At 35.3% G+C, this 23,185-nt stretch overlaps 1 protein-coding gene across 1 annotated transcript; it reads right to left on the bottom strand.

Moving 5' to 3' along the window:
• Window positions 1-355: 355 nt before the first annotated feature.
• Window positions 356-20,071, bottom strand: LOC100376662 (hormone-sensitive lipase-like). The gene is made up of 8 exons (XM_002733182.3): window positions 19,494-20,071; window positions 11,933-12,051; window positions 11,285-11,402; window positions 9,518-9,700; window positions 4,900-5,040; window positions 2,853-2,997; window positions 1,868-2,595; window positions 356-1,761 (listed from the first exon to the last, which is right to left on the bottom strand). Exons 1-8 carry the CDS (start codon window positions 20,058-20,060, stop codon window positions 571-573), a joined length of 3,192 nt encoding a protein of 1,063 aa, XP_002733228.1. The 5' UTR covers window positions 20,061-20,071; the 3' UTR covers window positions 356-570.
• Between the last annotated feature and the right edge of the window lie 3,114 nt (window positions 20,072-23,185).

Below are 23,185 nucleotides of genomic sequence, written 5' to 3'. Positions count from 1 at the left end.
GTCAATAGCCATTTGTACAGAGTGTACATAGCAGAGCTGACAAAACTCCAATTCACATCGAATTGAAGCAAAATTTCAGTGTATAAAAATCAACATTATGAAAAATCAGAAATATTTTTGGGATATATATGGAAACTAAGAAAAAATAAACAACAGGTGAAAAATGCATTAAAAATTAAACTGTGATTCAGACCCCTGTTTCAACCCTGTTGCTACTTTAAGTGGTTTCTAATTTGTACATTTTTTATTAAAATTATTCTTCTTAAAAGAATACTGACAAGCGAGAAAACAAACATGGTATAAAGTGATGGAAGTAGACATAAATACTTAAAAACACGCATCCTATGTCATCCTATTTATGCAAATTATATGAAAATTTATTCTTTCCGAGACCACTTAATATAAGGAATACATTTTGAAATATTCTACAATAATCCTCATAATCTGTAAATTCTGATCCGTCAATGAAAATAGTGAATATTAAATACAAGTTGACTTGTCAAATGTAAACATTTACAGATATGTCTGTTCTATTTCACTGGCAGTTTCATCTTTATGACCAACAATCTGTTAATTGTCAGCTTGGTCTTCTTTATCACTCTCCTCACCTTCTCCTTCACCTCTTTGTAATCCTTCTGGAGGGTTGGCATTGTTGGCTTTATCTTCTTCTGCAACATTATTTACATCATCCTCAGTAGAAGTTTTCTTTTCTGTTTCTTGTGGTTGATCTGTGGTTTCTTCATGTTGTGGTTTATCTTGGAATGTTTCCTCTGATGTTGCCTCAGTATTTTGCTCAACCTCAGATGTTGTCTTACGCTCTGGTTGTTCTTCTGATGTTGTCTCAGTATTTTGCTCAACCTCAGATGTTGTCTTATGCTCTGGTTGTTCCTCTGACGTCGCCTCAGTATGTTGCTCAACCTCAGAGGTTGTCTTATGCTCTGGTTGTTCCTCTGACGTCGCCTCAGTATGTTGCTCAACCTCAGGCGTTGTCTTATTCTCTGGTTGTTTCTCTGGCGTTGCATCTTCTTGTGTTTCAACTTCTTTCGCAGCTTCTTCATCTTTCACTTCAGACACTACAAGTTCTGGAACTACTCTCTTTGCATCTTCACTTGAAGCAACATTCGTATTCATCTCAACAACCTCTTCAGTCTTCTTTTTATCTCCCTGAGCAGGTCCTTCCGGGACTTTTTCTTCGAGAACTTCTTTTCTGGCCTCCACATTTTGCACTGCTACAGTCTGAACTGATGATGCAGGAATTTCTTTCTGAACTTCTGTTGACGTTCCCTGTTCATATTTAGTTCCAGCAGCACTAGTCCTAACTTGTCTTCTGGGATTCTCTGGCTGATGCTCAGTCACAGAACCGTGTGGAGCTTGGGAACTGCTTGGCTGTTCCTCTCCAGCTGTCTGTGGTCGTTCAGCCGCTATTCCTTGGTCTGCAGGAGGTTGTCCAGCTGCAGCAACTCTTCCTTCAGCTTCTCTTTTCTGTTCTGCCTTATACATGGCTCGTAACTCATGTGGATCAGTCTGCACTCCAGCATCCAAGACCTCCCAGTGTTCCTTTCCTGTAGGCCCATACAATCCTTCTTGGATAAACTTCAAACACTCCTCTGACATCCTCTTGGCTTCTTTGCTGACGATGCTGAAGTTGAGAAAGCCGTGTGACAAATTCTCAACCACTTTCACCTTAACAGGAACACCTATTCTCTTCAGCATTTTTGCAAATGTGATTGAGTCATCAAGAATTGGATCTAACTGACATGCCTTAAAAAAAAAGGGAAAAAAAAGAACGCATTAGATTAGAACTATGATTGTAATCACATATAAAATCATGCATAATGAAAATGATGATAACTCATTGTGTACTTACAACAATAAACATGGGTGGTAAACCTTTCAGTAAATCGTCATCGGCAACCAATGGTGATATATATGGATTATTTACAATGGGAATATTACGGTATTTCCTAATAGGTGAACTGGCATATGGTGGTCCTACTGTGATATTCTGGTACAACTGTGTCGGAGAGTTGAAATACAATGGTGCTGGCTTCTTCCCTTTTTCTTTCTCATCGTTTTCATTGTTGCTATTGACAACCTGTACTGGAGAATCATCAGATAAAGGAATCTCCTCCATTTCTGATCCATCTTTTTCATCAACCTTCAGATCTGATACTGATACACTAGTCGGCGTTTTCGTATCCACATTATTTTCAATACCACTACTATCAGTAGACAGTGGACCAGCAACTGCCTCATCATTAGTCAAACTCTGGGCACCTTCTGGAGCATCTCTTGGGGTTGAAGGCTCTGATTTTGGTGAATTGACATAATCAGGCATAGACATGGGAACCATTTCTTCCTTCATCCCTGCATATGACGCTAGGCAACAAGACAAGACACCAAGGGGAAGCAATGGGTCCATCAAAGAGAGGATACGAGATGGTGAAGGAGAGTAACGAACTTGGAATGGTGCATAGAATGTGACAATGCCATCAGGAATACGAATACCATAATTGGCTGCTCTCATTGCTACGGCAACAGCTAAATTCCCACCAGCACTATCACCGACTAAACAGATATGCTTCCCAGAAGAACCTAGAATGAATAGAAGATATCAAATAAATTAAACATTGATAGAAACTAATAAAGACAGACATTATTTTATGTTTCGCCAATTAGGTAATTTGCATATTGCACGAGCCACATAGATACACAAGGTGTTATTGAAAACTGCTTTAATTTTTATGGCTTGGCAGGGAATAATCAGACACCAATTGGTGAACATTTCACAAGACAGTGTTAAGTGTTTCCATGGTGATGATAAAGGTACAGCATCAAGCATGAACTCTTACCCAGTGCAGGAGCATTTCTAACAATCCAGGCGTATGCAAAGAAACATTCTTCAAATGCTCTTGGAAACGGTTGCTCAGGAGCATGGCTGTAGTCCAGAGACACGATAGGAATGTCAAGTTCTTTGGCCCAACTTCTTAAATAAACCTATAATAAGGAAACAATGTTAATGGTATCTCATGTAATATTATGAGGTTATTATGTGGATACCTCAAAATATGCACAAAGACAGTACAGCTGGAGTATCGACCGACACACAGCGGAGGTTGATGCGCGGCATACTGTCTGAGTGCATAATTCTCGTAATAACCTTATTATTATACATCTTTTCCTTCCAAGGATACATCATGGGAATGCCGAAATCCAAAATGTTTAGAACAGAATCATCGAACTTCTGTGTGGACTCTGGTCAAACTCTGGTGGCAGCCATGTTATTTGTATTATTAGAGGACAATTACATACGTAATCATTCCATATTTGGTATTCGCATTTCCTAATATGGTGGGATGAAAATATCCCCTAAAATACCACAAAATTACGGCATGGTGACAGACATATAATAAACAGTTATATTGAAAATATCTCCAAAGATGTTAATGCAATCCTATACCGCCTGAGTGCATACTTTGCAGTATTCTCATGATAACCTACTTCTTTTTCTAATAATAATTTAATGAGATACAGCACCATCACATACTACACTGCTGCTGCTAGTGTAAACAAATGATTTCTAGAATGCAAAATGTTTTGATAGTTTGAAAGCCACTGCTGAATTGCTGTATACTGAGAATTGTAACAAAATCTTTTCAAATTATATAGATGGATATCATACACTGATGTAATCAATATAAATAAAATTGAATTTAAGTGAGTTCGGTTCTTTTATTTTATACCGCCATTGATGTAATATACAGCCATCAAATCTGTTAGTATAAGGAATAAATCAGAACTTGTGTAACAGATCTTTTTCTGCAGCAACATAAGAAACGACGTCAAAAGATCGATGTCGGATAAAAAACTTAATTCCTTTAGTTTTTTTCCAAACCCCCCTACCTGCCACTGAAACTTAATTGATAAATATTGGTCATGGCGTCAGACTACATTCATCATTAAATACAAATTGATAATTTGACAGTAGTATTGCATAGCAGTTGGTTGTCGGGTGGGTGTAAAAAGATTTTACAAATGCACCTCATTTGACGCACAGATTTACACTCGAACCAAACCATTTTTCTGTTTTTTTCCCTTTTCGGTTATTTCTGTCCATGATTCGATAGAAAAAAAACAAACTACAAATACTCCAAGATTTTTTTGACTTTTTGAGGTCAACCCCCACCCCCAAACTAAAGGAAATAAATAAGGAAATAATCTTTTGACGTCGTCCCTAAGTTTCATTACAATAGGACGTGCACTGATTACTGTAAAAGTGTTAATTATTCACTGGGTTTTAATTTTGCTTATTTCGCTGACTGGAAAATGCGCTAAATTAAAACCCAGTGAATATGTAAAATTTAGCATAGAACACATTATCTAAATGATAAAACTGTGAATTTAAAACCCACTGAATATGCCTGAAATGGTAAATCAGCAAAATTTAAACCCAGTGAATATGTAAAATCGTGAATCACAACCCAATGAATATGCCTGAAGGGGTAAATCAGCGAAATTTAAACCCAGTGAATATGTAAAATTTAGCATAGAACACATTATCTAAATGATAAAACTGTGAATTTAAAACCCACTGAATATGCCTGAAATGGTAAATCAGCGAAATTTAAACCCAGTGAATATGTAAAATTTTGCATAGAACACATTATCTAAATGATAAAACCGTAAATTTGAAACCCACTAAATATGCCTGAATTGGTAAATCAGCAAAATTTAAACCCAGTGAAAATTAGTAATTTTACAGTAGTTGGTAAATCCTGCATGAAGCGAGCTGATAGGTCAGATGTAGTTAGAGCCGATGACACTGAAGGTCGTATAGCAACTGGAAATTTTACCTCAATCAGATTGCAATATTTTAATATAGCATTGTATAAATCTTACCTCATGTGATTTTGATGACTGTGCCACAAAGCCACCACCATGGATATGAATGAGTAAGGATCTTGATAGTGCAGCGACCTTCTTATTAGGTGGCGGGGGTGCTGGCTCCTCATTGGGAGGATGGATTGTGTCTGCCATTAACTGAAATAAATGAGGTACAAAACTGATTCGAAAAATAATGGTATAATATAAAGGTAACTGCATTAAAAAGTTTAATATAAAAGACAAATTTTATTAGATGATTTTGACGTTCATCAAGACACAATTTTACAGCAACAAAATTTCGTTGTCTCACAAAATTCTCTAAACCTTCATGTGACCTCAAACTCAGGATTTATCACCAAAAAAAAATAGAAATTTAAGTGAATCAATTTGAAGTTCAATGATGCACACTAGTGTTTCACATTGCGTAGTAACATTCCACATTTGGTTTATCAAATATAGGGATGAGTATGATAGTTGCCCCCCCCCCCCCCATGTATGTGCTCTCTGAGGTCTATGGTTCGTCTGAAGTTGTTTTTCATTTCATATACGGTGAGTTTCTTATACACAAGCTTCAATTCATTTCATACAGTGTTCATTTCATGCAGGGATTTATTTACACAGGATTTAGTTAAGATAGCGTTCAGTTTAACCTTTTCACCACCAGTTCCCTTTTTTCATCACAAATTCACAAAATAGTCCCATTTATAGTCTGCACTTTCCTTCAGAAAATAGTCAATTTTTTTTAGTCAAAACTGAAAATTTATTCATTTCCAAAAATATGAGAAAATATGAGAAAAAAAGTGCAGAAAAATTTGGGCAAGAAAGTCTGGTGGTGAGTACAAGTTACACAGGATTCAGTTCACACACAGTGTTCAGTTTAACCAGGGATAAGTTCACAGTTCAGGTTAGACAGGTCAGTTTAGACAGAATTCAGTACAAGCAGGGTTCTGTATAAAAGGGGTTCATTTAGGGTAGTGTTCAGGTAAGACAGAATTCAGTTAGGACAGGGTTCAGTTAAGACAGGATTCAGTTAAGACAGGATTCAGTTTAGACAGGGTTCAGTTTAGACAGGTTTCAGTTTAGACAGGTTTCAGTTTATACAGGGTTCAGTTTAGAGAGGGTTCAGTTTAGAGAGGGTTCAGTTTAGAGAGGGTTCAGTTTAGAGAGGGTTCAGTTTAGACAAGGTTCAGTTTAGACAGGGTTAGGTTTACACAGAGTTCAGTTTAGACATGGTTCAGTTTAGACATGTTTCAGTTTAGAAAGGGTTCAGTTTAGACGGGGTTCAGTTTAGAAAGGGATCAGTTTAGAAAGGGATCAGTTTAGACGGGGTTCAGTTTAGACAGAGTTAAGTTAAGACAAGGTTCAGTTTAGACAGGGTTAGGTTTACACAGAGTTCAGTTAAGACAAGGTTCAGTTTAGACTTGGTTCAGTTTAGACAGGGTTCAGTTTAGACAGGGTTCAGTTTAGACAGGGTTCAGTTTAGACAGGGTTCAGTTTAGACTGGGTTCAGTTTAGACTGGGTTCAGTTTAGAAAGGGTTCAGTTTAGACTGGGTTCAGTTTAGACAGGGTTCAGTTTAGACTGGGTTCAGTTTAGACTGGGTTCAGTTTAGACTGGTTTCAGTTTAGAACGGGTTCAGTTGAGACAGGGTTCAGTTCAAGAAGAGTTCTGTTTACAAGGAGTTCGGTTAAGATATAGTGTTCAGTTTAGGCAAGGATTAGTTTACCGTGTTCAGTTTAGGCAGGGATTAGTTTACAGTGTTCAGTTTAGACTGGGTTCAGTTTAGATAGAGTTCAGATTAGACAGAGTTCAGTTTAGACAGGGTTCAGTTTTAGACAGCTCAGTTTAGACTGGGTTCAGTTTAGACAGGGTTCAGTTTAGACTGGGTTCAGATTAGACAGAGTTCAGTTTAGACAGGGTTCAGTTTAGAAAGGGTTCAGTTTAGACAAGAGTTCAGTTTAGACAGGGTTCAGTTTAGACTGGGTTCAGTTTAGAAAGGGTTCAGTTGAGACAGGGTTCAGTTCAAGAAGAGTTCTGTTTACAAGGGGTTCGGTTAAGATATAGTGTTCAGTTTAGGCAGGGATTAGTTTAGGGAACTGATCATTACCACCCAGCCGGTTTCCTGTGAGTTTGACTCGGTTTACCGTACCGGTCGTTGCTTTACCGTACCGGTCGTTGCTTTACCGTACCGGTCGTTGCTTTACCGTACCGGTCGTTGCTTTACCGTACCGACCGTTGCGTTACCGTACCGGCCGGACAATTACCGTACTGATAGGACCAATACCGACTATTTATCACCTTCGATTAATGAATGTATGGTAAACAAAGCCCCGGTAACTGATCGGCGCCCTGCCGGTAACCGTGAGTCATGCATGAATTAATTGGGCATTTTGCAAACAATAAGAATTTTTTTTTACCCACCCATTGAAAGTGAATAATTTGAAAAGGACATGACTTGTACAACAGAGTGTTACGTCCCAGTCGACTAGAGGACTCGATGGGTTAATTATTTGTTTATATTTGTCAGTAGCTCACACAGTGGAAAGAAAGTCGGACAACCGTCGAAATACAAATAAATAAATTAAATAAAAAAGTCTTTCTGAAATTTCATGTTTTTTTTTCAATATATGTGTGTTATTCACATATTCATGATCGCCTGTAACGCTATAAAACGACAGTCCTACATCGTAGCTTACCCACGACGTTAAATAAAACGTCTCAACCTGTCGCATGAATTCGATGATACTTGCATAATGTGTCAGCGTGACTCGCTTGGCCGAGCTCACATGTATTTAAATTCGGGCTTGGGCGTTCGAAAATCTGTTTTGATACTTTGTTGACAATAACACGCGCAACGCGTGCACGTAGTCCAGATAAAATTCAAGTGCGTAAAACGGAATTTGACCTTGCTCTAGGTCAACATTTTTCTATTGCTTTTCGACCTCATTTTGTGAGTTTGCTTATGGAATTGTCCAAACATATTTACCCGATATTTACACACCTCCTCCAACAATCCCCAATGTAACTTTATTATAACAAAACAGAGTGTGCAAATGTGCCGGTATATCTCTTTTTGGAACATGCGATTGGCCCTGAAAAGGGCTGTTTGGTTTGGGGCAGAATACGATTTAGACTGGAAAGGTCGGGACTTTTTTTTGTTTTACAAAAAAAATATAATTACAGCCAATACAAAGTCAGCTTGGACATTCAGTTGTGAGACATAACAAAATAAACGGTGCCAGCGATAGATTTTGCGAATGAAAGAACAAACTAAACGCAATCAAAGGCGCCGACCACTCGCGTTGGAAATAAACTAATAAAACGCGTTGCGACGAAAAATCTCGTCTGCATCTATCATTCACGCAAACGCACACACATGCTATTTTCGTATGTTGAATACGTTGGCAACGTCGTCAAATATTTAGCCCAATCACTGAATAAAAAAACATCCAAGCACACGTGCACTGGCGCCAGATAAAGTGAAAAAATGAAAACAAAATTACGTCTGCACTGTGCATTTTTAACAATAACCAAAACCATTAGGTTACATGCCAAAACTACCGACTCAGGATTCATCATACACAAATATAGCCACTTTCATGGAACTGTTATTTTTGTAACCCACTTTGTCGGCTCAGTTGATTTGGGAGCACTGATCCCAATTTAAAAAAAATAAAAATATCGTATAAAATAAAGACGCAGTTCCGTCTGTAGTCATATCCAACAGTTCACATGGACGTACTGGGAGCTCCATGGTCTCAAAAAAATCATGTGTAGCATTATCACGCGCAACTTGAATGTAAATATTATGCAATAATAATGGTAAAGTTTAATCTCTGACAAATAAAAAGACGCAACAAATTGACCTGGTGGTGTATTTGACCTCGAAAGCTACTGCATAGCAAACATGAACAAAATGATTTATAAACTGACTATAACTACAAACTAAACAAATTCTACTCAAATTAATTCTACAGTTTTGCTTTCTTAGGCGATCCTGTGCATAAAACTGAAATTTAAACAGGTCGGCATTTTACCGGTAAACCGGAAAATCAATGCATAAATTAACTTGTCAGAAGTGTGAATTGCCTCCTGCCAGTACGGTAACGGCCTTGCCGGTACGGCTAATGACCTTCGGGTACGGTAAAGCAGCGGCCGGTACGGTAAAGCAGCGGCCGGTACGGTAAAGCAGCGGCCGGTACGGTAAAGCAGCGGCCGGTACGGTAAAGAAACGCATGCCGCAGGAGACTCACAGGAAACCGGCTTGGTGGTAATGATCAGTTCCCTTACAGTGTTCAGTTTAGACTGGGTTCAGTTTAGACAGAGTTCAGTTTAGACAGGGTTCAGTTGAGACAGGGTTCAGTTCAAGAAGAGTTCTGTTTACAAGGGGTTCGGTTAAGATATAGTGTTCAGTTTAGGCAAGGATTAGTTTACAGTATTCAGTTTAGGCAGGGATCAGTTTAGACAGAGTTCAGTTTAGACAGGGTTCAGTTTAGACAGGGTTCAGATTAGACAGGGTTCAGTTTTAGACAGCTCAGTTTATACAGGGTTCAGTTTAGACTGGGTTCGGTTTAGATAGAGTTCAGTTTAGACAGGGTTCAGATTAGACAGGTTGTGTTGTGTCTTATACTCACAGCTCCTTCTCTCTGTACACAAGATATCAATCTGATGAATGATGGTCCTGGTCCAGTATGTGCACATGGCGGTGTTATCATCCGTGTATCATCACCATCAGCTGTGGGCACTTCAAAGCAATGCGGCTGAATCTGAATCAGTTTATTGACACTGACAGAGGGACACATAAAATTAGGGACAGCCTGCAATCAAAAAATAGTACTCATAACACATACATGCATACATTGTAACAAAATAAAAACAAATACTATCCATTCCAAAAACTCAAAATAATTGTCCGATGACCTGATTTTTTTTTTTTTTCAATTTTCGGTATTCTGATATTTTTTAGTTTGAACATTCATAAAATAACATGTGAATGAGAACCATATTTAAAACACACCAGCATAATTTATTAGCATCATAAAATTCAGGATATCAGCAGATTTTCTATCAATTTCCAAGTTCACTTTGAGATCTTGCATAACGCATGTAAAGTTTGAACATCTGCTGCAAAAATCAAATAATTTGATTTTGAATTTAAATTTCTTTTTTCATAGTTCAATACTGAATTTCAGAGGTTTCAGAGAAGAATATGGCATTGTATACAATTATTTCAACACCAAGAGTGAATTTGATACAATGTGTTGACAACACTATGACCTTTGTTTGACCTGCTTTCACGTTCAAATTCACACATAACCTAGCAGTTTTCAAGACGAAATCACATTTTCACCAAGAATGACAAAAATATTTGCTAAAATTAAAATTAAAACAAGCAGCCTTTCAGCTGAGATAGCTCCGCTGTTAGCAATGCACATTTCAATTAAAGAACTGAAGATATCATTAGAAAATGAACAATATGTATAATATGTATAGCAATCGGACTTGCTGTTTTCAACAAGAATTCAAAAATATCACTTTTTACCAAAAATGACATAAATATTCATCAAAATTATATAATTGAAGATATCATGAAATGAACAAATCTGAGAGAGGTCCACATGTAGTACCTATATATGTAATATCAAAGCAATCAGACTTGCAGTTTTTAACAAGAAGTCAAAAATATCACTTTTTACCAAAAATGACAAAAATATTCACCAAAATTAGAGAATTGAGGATATCACAAAATGAACAAATCTGAGAAAGGTCCACATGTAGTACCTACCGGTATATGTAATATCAAAGCAATTGGACTTGCGGTTTTTAACAAGAAGTCGCAAATATCACTTTTTTACCAAAAATTACAAAAATATTCACCAAAAATAGGGAATTTAAGATATCATCACGAAATGAACAAATCTGAGAAAGGTCCACATGTAGTACCTATATATCAAAGCAATTGGACTTTTGGTTTTTAACAAGAAGTCGCAAATATCACTTTTCACCAAAAATTACAAAAATATTCACCAAAATTAGAGAATTAAAGATATCATCATGAAATGAACAAATCTAAGAGAGGTCTATCCCAGGTTTATACACACCAAGTATCAAAGCATTCAGGCTTGTAGTTTTCAAGAAGAAGTCGAAAAAGTAAAATATTGACACGAACGACGGACACCGGACAATCACTCATATGATAAGCTCAGCTCGACAAAGTCGACAGCGGAGCTAAAAAAAGTTGACGCAAGACACAAGATGACGGACAACTATAGCAACAATAATACCTATCATCTTTGATAACAACAGAGCTAAAAAGCTGACAAGAAACATTAACTATTTTATGAAACCCCATTTTTAAATTGATTTAACCAAGATTTTGAAAACTAGTGTTAACAACATACCTGCATTATGTCACCCTCGGTTAATGACCAAAATTCTTTACAAAATTTGATGTCGGCATTCCTGGTCACCTTGACGATCTGATCTGCTCTCAATGCCGAGTCCATCATATACTTACCACTGAAAGGAAAATGATAGATGATAATGAGGAAAACAGAAGAAGATATGAAAATACAACTTTTATTACATCAATGAAGTTCTTGTTAAATACTGAACAGGAATGTGCTTAAACATATTAATAACTTAACCAAAACATCATTTTATCAATTTTCACTAATTATTACACACATAAAGCAGCTCTCAACAACAGGTTGCTATGTACAAACTCATGTTTTTGAGAGCCTTCCAAATGCAAATGTGTAGTTTTCATGATAGCATCACTTAAACATTAGACAGTATCAAAGGCAGATAAGGATAAGGGCATGCAACATGAGTAATATACAATGAAGATTTCACTTCATATCATGAACTTTGGAAAACATGACATGAAATCGAGACAAAACTGCTACAGTAATCTAAATGCATTTCTTGTATAGTGAGTACGACAAACGGTTAAGTGCTCAGTAATTAGTGTAATTAATAAACATATCAGTCTGTGAGTCAAGGTCAAATGCTATGAATCTTAAAGTGAAATCTTAAGTGGCTCTTACCTGTTCATCAGCGTGGATGCAAATCGGGCAAATCCTCCTTCATGTTGTTTCCGGCTTTCTGAAAATGACGCCATGGCAACAGCGACAACTTGAAGTGGCTGCAGCATTGACTCATGGTACTGAGGAAAAGAATAAAAACATGAAATATTGGATTCCTAAATTTATTGTATTTTAAAACTGAAATCTCAAAAAGGATCAGAATATTAGATGAGCCACTTCAGTCGGAATTTAATTCTGTCAAAGGTGCAAAAAATTAACACATGTTAAAGATGGCAATGCTCACAAAAATTCAGCTACAGTAGATTGCATTAAAATTCATGAATATTATCTGAGAGGTGAGTAGTAAAAATATTACAGCCCAAAAACTGGTGTTTGTACCATCACACAAGGAAAACATTTCATCTGTAGCATCAGGCAAAACCATCTGCTGTGTTTGGGTGAAAACACTCATACATGTATTCCAGTAATACTGTAAAAAATTATTTTCGCTGATTTTTGACAAATTGAATGTAAAATATAGGAAAAAAGGTATACTCGCTGGATTTTATTTTCACGGAATCATCCCTTCAGCGAAAATAGCGAAAATTAATTCCAAGCGAAAATAAAGTATTTTACAGTATTAGAGATGTAAATTTTATCAACGAAGACATGCATTTGTTTCAAAACCCAATTCAACATAAGATAGCTAAATGGTGACTATTTTTGAGCTAAAAACCCCAAATTTTAGCCAATCCAGAGATTTGGTTGCGCATTAGAAAAGCCAAAGCTAGATGATAGCCAGCATGGAAGTTCAGCTGTTCACTGTATGACATTAATGTTACAATGCAGACTCATACTTTAAGGTAAATCTTATTTTATGCATTTTATGCTATTTAGCAATGTTTGTGCAACACGCTGAGATAGTAGGAGTTTCCATGGCCCAAATTGGCTGTCTTTTTTCTGATCTCTCCCCTCCCGACCACCTACGCTGGTATCGCTACAGCATTTCGCACCGCCAAAAGCCTTTTTATTTTTTATTGGCCTGTTGTTACAGGATGATGGCCTGCTATTAAATGCATTTGTGAAACGTCTGGATAGACACATATCTATTAATGTAAGGCAGCTTTTACCAATTGCTTTCGTGTGTTTTCAATTACTTATTCATTTTTTTCTTCATTTCTTATTACTATTTATTCCTATTATTACAGGCTGTGTACTTTGGCACAATGGCCTATGAGGCAGAATAAATATTTATATTATTTTTTTATATTATTATGTATGACATTTTCTACAGCAATGCTGTGAAAAAGAGAATGCTGTAAAAAAGAGAATTGTTGTCATTGTTTTATTTATTTTACTCATCCACTTTTATCACTACAGGATGGTGAATTGAATAACAGGCAAATTGGGTTTGGAATAAGTCAAGCATTATCACTGGACTCAAAATATCACTGAAAAAACAACTAAAAACAGAACAATATTCATTGATTAAATTAAATTTTATCATACATATACATGTATGTACACTGTATTTTTTTTACTTTGTGCAAATATTCCTTTACTTTATCTACCACTCCCCAAAGAATTGACATTGAAACCTGTTTTTACTGCCAACGGGAAATATTTGATTTAGAAATTTTGTTTAGTTTTTATTTATTTATTTATTGATTACACAGGTACATGTAAGTCATATCACGATAATTCACAATAGAATACTGGGATTTGTACAGGCATTGAGGACAGGAACACCACATGAGAGCGATGGAGTTGAACTCACAATCTCTGTTATGATAGGCAATCACACTAATCATTATGCCACACATTTGGTCAGCTGACCTCTGGAGTTGAACTCACAATCTTGTCACTATTAAATATTACACAATATGTAAATTCTGAAACAATGTGTTTTAATGTATCATACATGTAGCAATGCCATTGAGTTCAAAGGTGACATCCCACAATGCAACAGAATGATGACAGCAATACAGATGATGATTCTTGTGTTGTAGAGCAAAATGCAAAAGTATAAAAATGACATTAATATGTTTTTATTTTTTTGCAAGACCTACATGTATAGCTAATAGGAAATTAAGTCCATTAAGTTAACAATATCAGTTGAAGACATTGAAAGTATAGTTTCCATTCTTGTAAGAGATTCAGAGTAATTATTTATTTTCCAAAGTTCAAATGTTCATTTTACGATTTGTCAAAAAATGAAATTTGAAATCAAAGAAAGCTTAGAACGAACTCTTATGTGCTAGAAAGTACTGGAGACATATTTGAAATTAAAAAAAATTTAAGATTAGCCTTTCAAACAAGAAGGTTGGCCGCTAATATTTGTCTGCAATTGCAGATGCACAATGCGAAAACAATGTGAGCCACATTATTGAAGTTTATAACACATACAGAAAATAAATTGATTGTACATCCAGGGTTTTCATTCTAATTTATTCCAGGACACCTCTACCACTATGCATGTTTTTCAACTTTAAACTAATCATGTCTGGATTACCCCCAGATCATCTATGAACCAAGTTTCAATGAAGTGCGATGATTATGCACATTATGCAGATTAGGAAATTAGTAAGCTCAAATTTCAATCTGAAACTAATCAGGTCTTCACCATTCTTCCCAGGCATTTCATATACTAATACTTATTGAAATACTAACTGGTTTTTGATATACAGTTAGAAAATTGAGTAATTATTATGCAAATTAACTAATTATTAGGTACCAAGTTTCATGGAAATGTAATGATTAGTAGTTGAAATATCAGCCAAAAACTGACTAACCATTATGCAAATTGGGTAATTAATATGCAAGGACTTTATCCAAAACTAATCAGTTATGCGCATTGTCCCAGATCATCTATGTATCAAGTTTCATCAAAATCCATTAAATGAGTTTTTATATACAGTTTGTATCAGTGGAACAGTCATGGAAGAGTTAAAATTTGTGAATTATCATGCAAATTAGGTAATTAATATGCAGAAATTTCAATCAAAAACTAATCAGGTCTGTGCATTAGCCCAGAGCACCTATGTACCAAGTTTCATCAAAATCCATTAAATGAGTTTTTAGATACAGTTTGTATCAGTGGAACAGTCATGGAGAGATAAAAATTGGTGAATTATCATGCAAATTAGGTAATTAATATGCACAAATTTCAACTAAAAACTAATCAAGTCTGCGCATTAGCCCAGAACATCTAAGTACTAAGTTTCATCAAAATCTAATAAGTGGTTCTTTCAATATCAGACACACACATGTACCTGTGCAGTTATTTTCTATTTAAAGATTAAATCAATCACAGAATTTAATGAAAATTAACACCAAAAGTTGTGCAGAAAAAAAAAACTATGGCATAGAAAAAATTGGATACATCTATATAAACCACACTACCATGCACATGGCAATAAAATCTAATGCTTCTAAGTCTCTTTGTAATCAGCTGGTGTCACTGTGAACAATGATAAACAGTAAGCTTTGTTATGCAAATTAGGAAGAACGATATATAATGCAAATGCATGAATCCATAAAAAATAAACATTAGAAAATATAATATACATGTAGTTTATAATCATCCAGATTTAATGTCAAGCAGAAAACAAACTGATGCAGATGCTTGTAGTATTTTTATAATTACATGTACCTATACATAAAGAAAATAATTCATGATGTAAATTGACAAAAAAATGGAAAATGTGTACATATATTAAGTTGGTAGTTTAACCCAGTTGAGAGATCAGTCAGTGTGTATAATAATAGTGGGTCATTAATTACCATATTCACTTTATTTGTAGTGCAGGCATTTGTGATAGCGGTGTCTACAGTGAATGATAGCGGTGTCAATAGTGAATGATAGCGGTGTCTACAGTGAATGATAGCGGTGTCTACAGTGAATGATAGCGGTGTCTATAGTGAATGATAGCGGTGTCTATAGTGAATGATAGCGGTGTCTATAGTGAATGATAGCGGTGTCTATAGTGAATGATAGCGGTGTCTACAGTGAATGATAGCGGTGTCTACAGTGAATGATAGCGGTGTCTACAGTGAATGATAGCGGTGTCTACAGTGAATGATAGCGGTGTCTATAGTGAATGATAGAGGTGTCTACAGTGAATGATAGCGGTGTCTACAGTGAATGATAGCGGTGTCTACAGTGAATGATAGCGGTGTCTACAGTGAATGATAGCGGTGTCTACAGTGAATGATAGCGGTGTCTACAGTGAATGATAGAGGTGTCTACAGTGAATGATAGCGGTGTCTACAGTGAATGATAGCGGTTGTCTATAGTGAATGATAGCGGTGTCTATAGTGAATGATAGCGGTGTCTACAGTGAATGATAGCGGTGTCTACAGTGAATGATAGCTGTGTCTACAGTAAATGATAGCGGTGTCTACAGTGAATGATAGCGGTGTCTAAAGTGAATGATAGCGATGTCTATAGTGAATGATAGCGGTGTCTACAGTGAATGATAGCGGTGTCTACAGTGAATGATAGCGATGTCTATAGTGAATGATAGAGGTGTCTATAGTGAATGATAGCGGTGTCTACAGTGAATGATAGCGGTGTCTACAGTGAATGATAGCGATGTCTACAGTGAATGATAGCGGTGTCTATAGTGAATGATAGCAGTGTCTATAGTGAATGATAGAGGTGTCTATAGTAAATGATAGCGATGTCTATAGTGAATGATAGCAGTGTCTACAGTGAATGATAGCGATGTCTATAGTGAATGATAGAGGTGTCTATAGTGAATGATAGCGGTGTCTACAGTGAATGATAGCGGTGTCTATAGTGAATGATAGCGGTGTCTACAGTGAATGATAGCTGTGTCTACAGTGAATAATAGCGGTGTCTACAGTGAATGATAGCTGTGTCCACAGTGAATAATAGCGGTGTCTACAGTGAATGATAGCGGTGTCTACAGTGAATGATAGCGGTGTCTACAGTGAATGATAGCGGTGTCTACAGTGAATGATAGCGGTGTCTACAGTGAATTTAAACAGATATGTGTCAATAAAATTACCTTCATATTTAGACTACATATTTAGATCAATATTATTATTTTATTCAGATCTTATTTGAACTGTATTTCATTGTGGTAACTGCAATAAAGCCTATTTAGCATGACGTTGGATATTGTTTTTGGGTGTGTTATTTGTGTACTCCAAGGTTTGTTACCAAGGAAATGTGAATGAACAGTATTTTTCATTCTAAGAAGATTTTGAATACCTTCTTTATTTTCACTGGTTCAAAATTTCTAATTTAACAGTTTACATTAAAAAAATTGCAATGTTGGTAATGAATATTGATACTAATTAATTAATTTTAAGCACCAGGTACATATATCACTGTAAATGACTAACTGACAAGTTTATTCATCTCTATTAATATCTAAATAATGACAATGTCAATAATCAATGTAATATTTAACGACACACAATATTGATATGGAAAATCTGGTTAAATATAATATTTACTGCGTTTAATAATATTTTTTTCTTTTTAAATACATTCATTCACTAGGTTTTGAAGAGCACTGACACAAATGCTATGAGAGTTACTAATGAGGTGTACATTACTCAGTCAGTCAAATATTACCTTTGTATTTTGAGGATTGCTATGTTTTGTACAGCACTAGACTATTATATACACTTAAGGCATTCATGTGTTATGTTACTATTATTGTTGTCACATGACCAATGAATGTCACATGACCAATGAATGACGCAGACACGCAAGGTAACTCTATTGTACATATCTATACTGCATTCTTCCTGTAATGATTATAACTTTCAAAAAAAAATTCTATTTTGTTTCATGAATGTCTGGTGACTAAGTACCATATTTTCTCTATTAGAAGCGCATCTCTAATAGAATTGCATTTATATTATGCTACACTATAGATCATTTCACTGTCTGTCTGTTTCTATGAACCAACCAATGCATAACAGTATTAATCCAGTGTGAAAACATAAGAAGTATATAGCATGTAATAGTAAGTTATCTACCGGGTACTCAAAAATGTACAATGTACTACCAGGGTACAAAATGTATATAATAAAAATAAGAACAGATTTAGTTTTTATTTATTAATTATTTAGCCAGACAACAAAATTATTTTCATGTTTTTTTCTTTTACATTACGCAGTCATGAACGTTCTTATTTTTTTTTCTCTTTACCAATAAAAAATGTTTTACTTCCAAAATCTCTCCCACCCCACATTAAGTAATTGTAATCAATTCTCAATATAAGTTGTTAATGCAGAAAAATAATATCCCTGTTTCATGTCTGCCAGCCTTCCAAAAAAAAAAATAAAACATGTACCTGGGAAAATAGAAATGTCAATTTCTGACATCACCAAAGGGCAACATTGAAGCTGACTGATGATGAATGTTCAAATGTCCAAAGCAGAATCCAGGATGGTTGTGAAAAACAACTATCACAACTACTGGAAGTCTCATTCATCAATGCTTCAAAACTAAACACCTCAGTTACAGTATTTTTGCTGAGACCAGCCACAGTCAACTAATAGTTGTCTGAGGACCAGCAAAGTGGAGCATGCTTTCGATTTATTTAATTACTCAAAACACACAGATTTGTTTCTACACCATACTGAATCAGCATACGTTTGTTTCTGAAATTCATACATATGTAACTCATGTTCCTGTGAAGTAGAATTTAGAAATTAGATTTCTTGTGAATTTTTACATAAAAACCTTGACATGATCTTTGGCATCAAATAGTGAATTATTAGTGAGTTATAATAATTACAAACTTTTTCTGTGATACAAAACAAACCAAACCAAACAATTCAGTCCTGGATTCCACTCGCACTGTGTGTGTTACATGTACCTCTTATTATGTGCACTTTTGTTTGTCCTGTTTTTGTTTCTTGTTATGTGACTTCAGTGACCTGTGACCTTAGGCTGATCATAGACTGAACTGTACGGAGAATGTCGTGTCTATATATCATCCACTCACTCAACCGAAAATATGATAAGCTGCCTAGACTGTTTTGCAAGTACAGGTTCTAAAGAACTCTTCATACCCTCTCTAACTTGTTACATAATTTATTGCCCCCCCCCCCAAAAAAAAAGACCAATTTAGGGGTTAACCATAAGAAAGTTTTGAGGGAGAAATCTTCTCATTCCTAGTTTTTTACAATGATGTCTCTTTCAAGTATACATGTATGTATAACATGTTTTTTATGAATATATTAGTTTGCTTTTCCTGTATAATGTTTTTTTTTTTTTCTAAAACTTTTTCTCTGTGCAGATTAATTGTGTCAAAATCCACCATCTCTCCCTCACACTTTTTAATGGTCTTTTTAGCTAGCATGTTCCTTTAGATAATTTAGCTAATCTATAATTTAGTTAACTCAATTTATAGCTAATTTAAAAGAAAGTACATTTTACTTTAGCTAAATTAAGATTCTGAAAATTCATGCATTCAGCCAAATTCGCTAAACTAGATGTAGCTTTTTCAAAGTGTTTTACAGCATTGTGAGTGCAGAACAAGTTAGATCGTGTGGTCGTGGTGAGTCACGACTCTAAATATAGTTTTGTTCTCACCTGGAAACCAAGACATCGTCCATAAAAGCATTCCCGGTAGAGAGATTCTGCTTCTACCAACATTTCATCCATCAACGGAAAAAGTTCTTCATCAGGGAAGAGTTCTCCGGGCTTGGATCCCCCTAACAGTTTCTGTGCCTGCCCTAGTAACAGCTTCAGTTGTCCGAATACATTAGAATATCCTTCGATTTCACAACAATACACAGAAGATCTGAACATCAAACCGCTTCTACCATTTTTTATATACTTGGCAGTTTCGATCAGCTTTTTAATACAGCAGAACACTACGTGTAGAAGACTTCTGTATCCATTTCCGGGTGTGTTTTCATCGAAATCGAAGTGGTGAACGATGCGTTGAAATCCTTCCAACAACGGCTCTGTCGCATCAGCTGTTTGCATTATAACACAGAAAGCAGTGAAATAACGGTCTTTGTACTGACTTTTGCTTCTTTGGAAGTATTCGATGTTGTCGATGCATAATGATCGGAGTGTCTTGAACTCGCCAGCGATGTTAAATGGGGCGTTTTTCGTGGTGGTCTGGTTGTTTTTCTGCTCCGTGGCCGCCATGATTGCACAGGAATGCTGGGCATATTTAGCGCCCTCAACGAATTACTGACCCTTTGCGTGCATTTTCTCGTTTCCGTGTCATTGTCCTTAGAATAATTCCGGGAATAATTTTTCATAATGCTCTATTAAATCAAATGAGTTATCTCACCCCGTTGCCGTTGGTTGATATTTTCTTTTATTTGAACTATGAACAAATAATTTCAAAATAGAATCAATACTTTCAAATTTCCTGGATGTGCCGCATTTTGAGGAGCTCTCTGGTATAAACTACTAGTATATTTGGGTTTATAATGCGGGTATGCAAGATTATTGTTATTATATGCGATAGATGTATTCAAAGCATAATTTAAGAAAGAAAATAAATTGTACTAGGTTATTGTATAGGTATTTTTAAATGAACATAAAGTCCACAGGTGCGGTGTAGTGAAAAATGGTATATGTCTAAAACTAGGGTGTCAGTTTGAGTTAAAATTGCACTAGTTTGAAAATTGGGTGTGGGATTTTCTGTTTGGTAGCATCACTACCAAATTTCCAGGAACTATGGCGGCGACCCCCCCGCCAATCAAGTGGAAACCGTTTGTGTCAGCTAAATTTGCTCTCAAAATGCAGGAAATAGTGTTTGTTTTTGTCAGGATATGCCAGGGCTTAAGTTTAAGTGTTTATTTATTTTACTTCTCCGTGTTACTGTCCACTTCTAAAGTTCTTGTTATTATATTGGCAAGCAATTGAACAAAATGGTAAAATGATCTATGTCAATATTATTCTCTATGCATGATATTTACTTCAATATGCACTCGGAAATAACATGCAGATCCACCGTCCTTCCAAAACTCACACTGAACTCACTGTTATAAATTCATGTCCATACATGGACAATCTGACATTTAGGCGTTTTTTGGCAAATACCCAAAATAAAATACAATGGAATTTCTATGGTTATATGCTGTAACCGGCTTATGACATGGTACAATAATAATAATAATAATATAACTCATTACATCTTTAGAAATACAAGTTTCCATCAGTATGTAGAATAACATTTTATGAAATAAGACATAAATATGAAATGAAAATAAAAGAACATAAGGTATGACAGATCAAAGTACTGACAAATAATGCTATGAATATTCACATCAACAATTTGATTGGTCGAAACGCTTCAATCACAACAGTCATGATATAAATTAGATAAATCACTGTCATGTGATGGATATGGCAGGTTACCAAGTAACATGACTTAACAAGTACATAAACACACATGATCCATGACTTAACAAGTACATAAATACACATAAACCATAACATAACGAGTACATAAACACACATAAACCATGACTTAACAAGTACAAACACACATAAACCATGACTTAACAAGTACATAAACACATATAATCCACGACTTAACAAGTACATAAACACACATAAACCATGACTTAACAAGTACATAAACACACATAAACCATGACTTAACAAGTACATAAACACACATAAACCATGACTTAACAAGTACATAAACACACATAAACCATGACTTAACAAGTACATAAACACACATAAACCATGACTTAACAAGTACATAAACACATATAATCCATGACTTAACAAGTACATAAACACACATAAACCATGACTTAACAAGTACATAAACACACATAAACCATGACTTAACAAGTACATAAACACACATAAACCATGACTTAACAAGTACATAAACCATGACTTAACAAGAACATAGACACAGAAAAACCATGACTTAACAAATACACAAACACACATAAACCATGACTTAACAAGAACATAGACACAGATAAACCATGACTTAACAAATACACAAACACACATAAACCATGACTTAACAATTACACAAACACACATAAACCATGACTTAACAAGAACATAGACACAGATAAACCATAACTTGACAAGTACATAAACACACATGATCCATAACTTAACAAGTACATAAACACACATAAACCATGACATAACAAGTACATAAACTCACATAAACCATGACTTAACAAGTACATAAACACACATAAACCATAACTTAACAAGAACATACACAGATAAACCATGACTTGACAAGTCTATAAACACACATAAACCATGACTTAACAAGAACATAGACACAGATAAACCATGACATAACAAGTACATAAACACACATAAACCATGACTTAACAAGCACATAAACACACATAAACCATGACTTAACAAGTACATAAACCATGACTTAACAAGAACATAAACACAGATAAACCATGACTTAACAAATACACAAACACACATAAACCATGACTTAACAAGAACATAGACACAGATAAACCATGACTTAACAAATACACAAACACACATAAACCATGACTTAACAATTACACAAACACACATAAACCATAACTTAACAAGAACATAGACACAGATAAACCATAACTTGACAAGTACATAAACACACATAAACCATAACTTAACAAGAACATACACAGATAAACCATGACTTGACAAGTACATAAACACACATAAACCATGACTTAACAAGAACATAGACACAGATAAACCATGACATAACAAGTACATAAACACACATAAACCATGACTTAACAAGCACATAAACACACATAAACCATGACTTAACAAGCACATAAACACACATAAACCATGACTTAACAATTAAATAAACACACATAAACCATGACATAACAAGTACATTAACTCACATAAACCATGACTTAACAATTACACAAACACACATAAACCATGACTTAACAAGAACATAGACACACAAACCATGACTTAACAAGTACATAAACACACATAAACCATGACTTAACAAGTACATAAACTCACATAAACCATGACTTAACAAGTACATAAACACACATAAACCATGACTTAACAAGCACATAAACACACATAAACCATGACTTAACAAGTACATAAACTCACATAAACCATGACTTAACAAGTACATAAACACACATAAACCATGACTTAACAAGCACATAAACACACATAAACCATGACTTAACAAGTACATAAACACACATAAACCATGACTTAACAAGTACATAAACACACATAAACCATGACTTAACAAGTACATAAACACACATAAACCATGACTT

This window comes from Saccoglossus kowalevskii, chromosome 5 (genome assembly GCF_978046115.1).
Source record: "Saccoglossus kowalevskii chromosome 5, keSacKowa6.1, whole genome shotgun sequence".
Taxonomy (NCBI): domain Eukaryota; kingdom Metazoa; phylum Hemichordata; class Enteropneusta; family Harrimaniidae; genus Saccoglossus; species Saccoglossus kowalevskii.
This window is presented reverse-complemented; position numbering and strand designations above follow the sequence as displayed.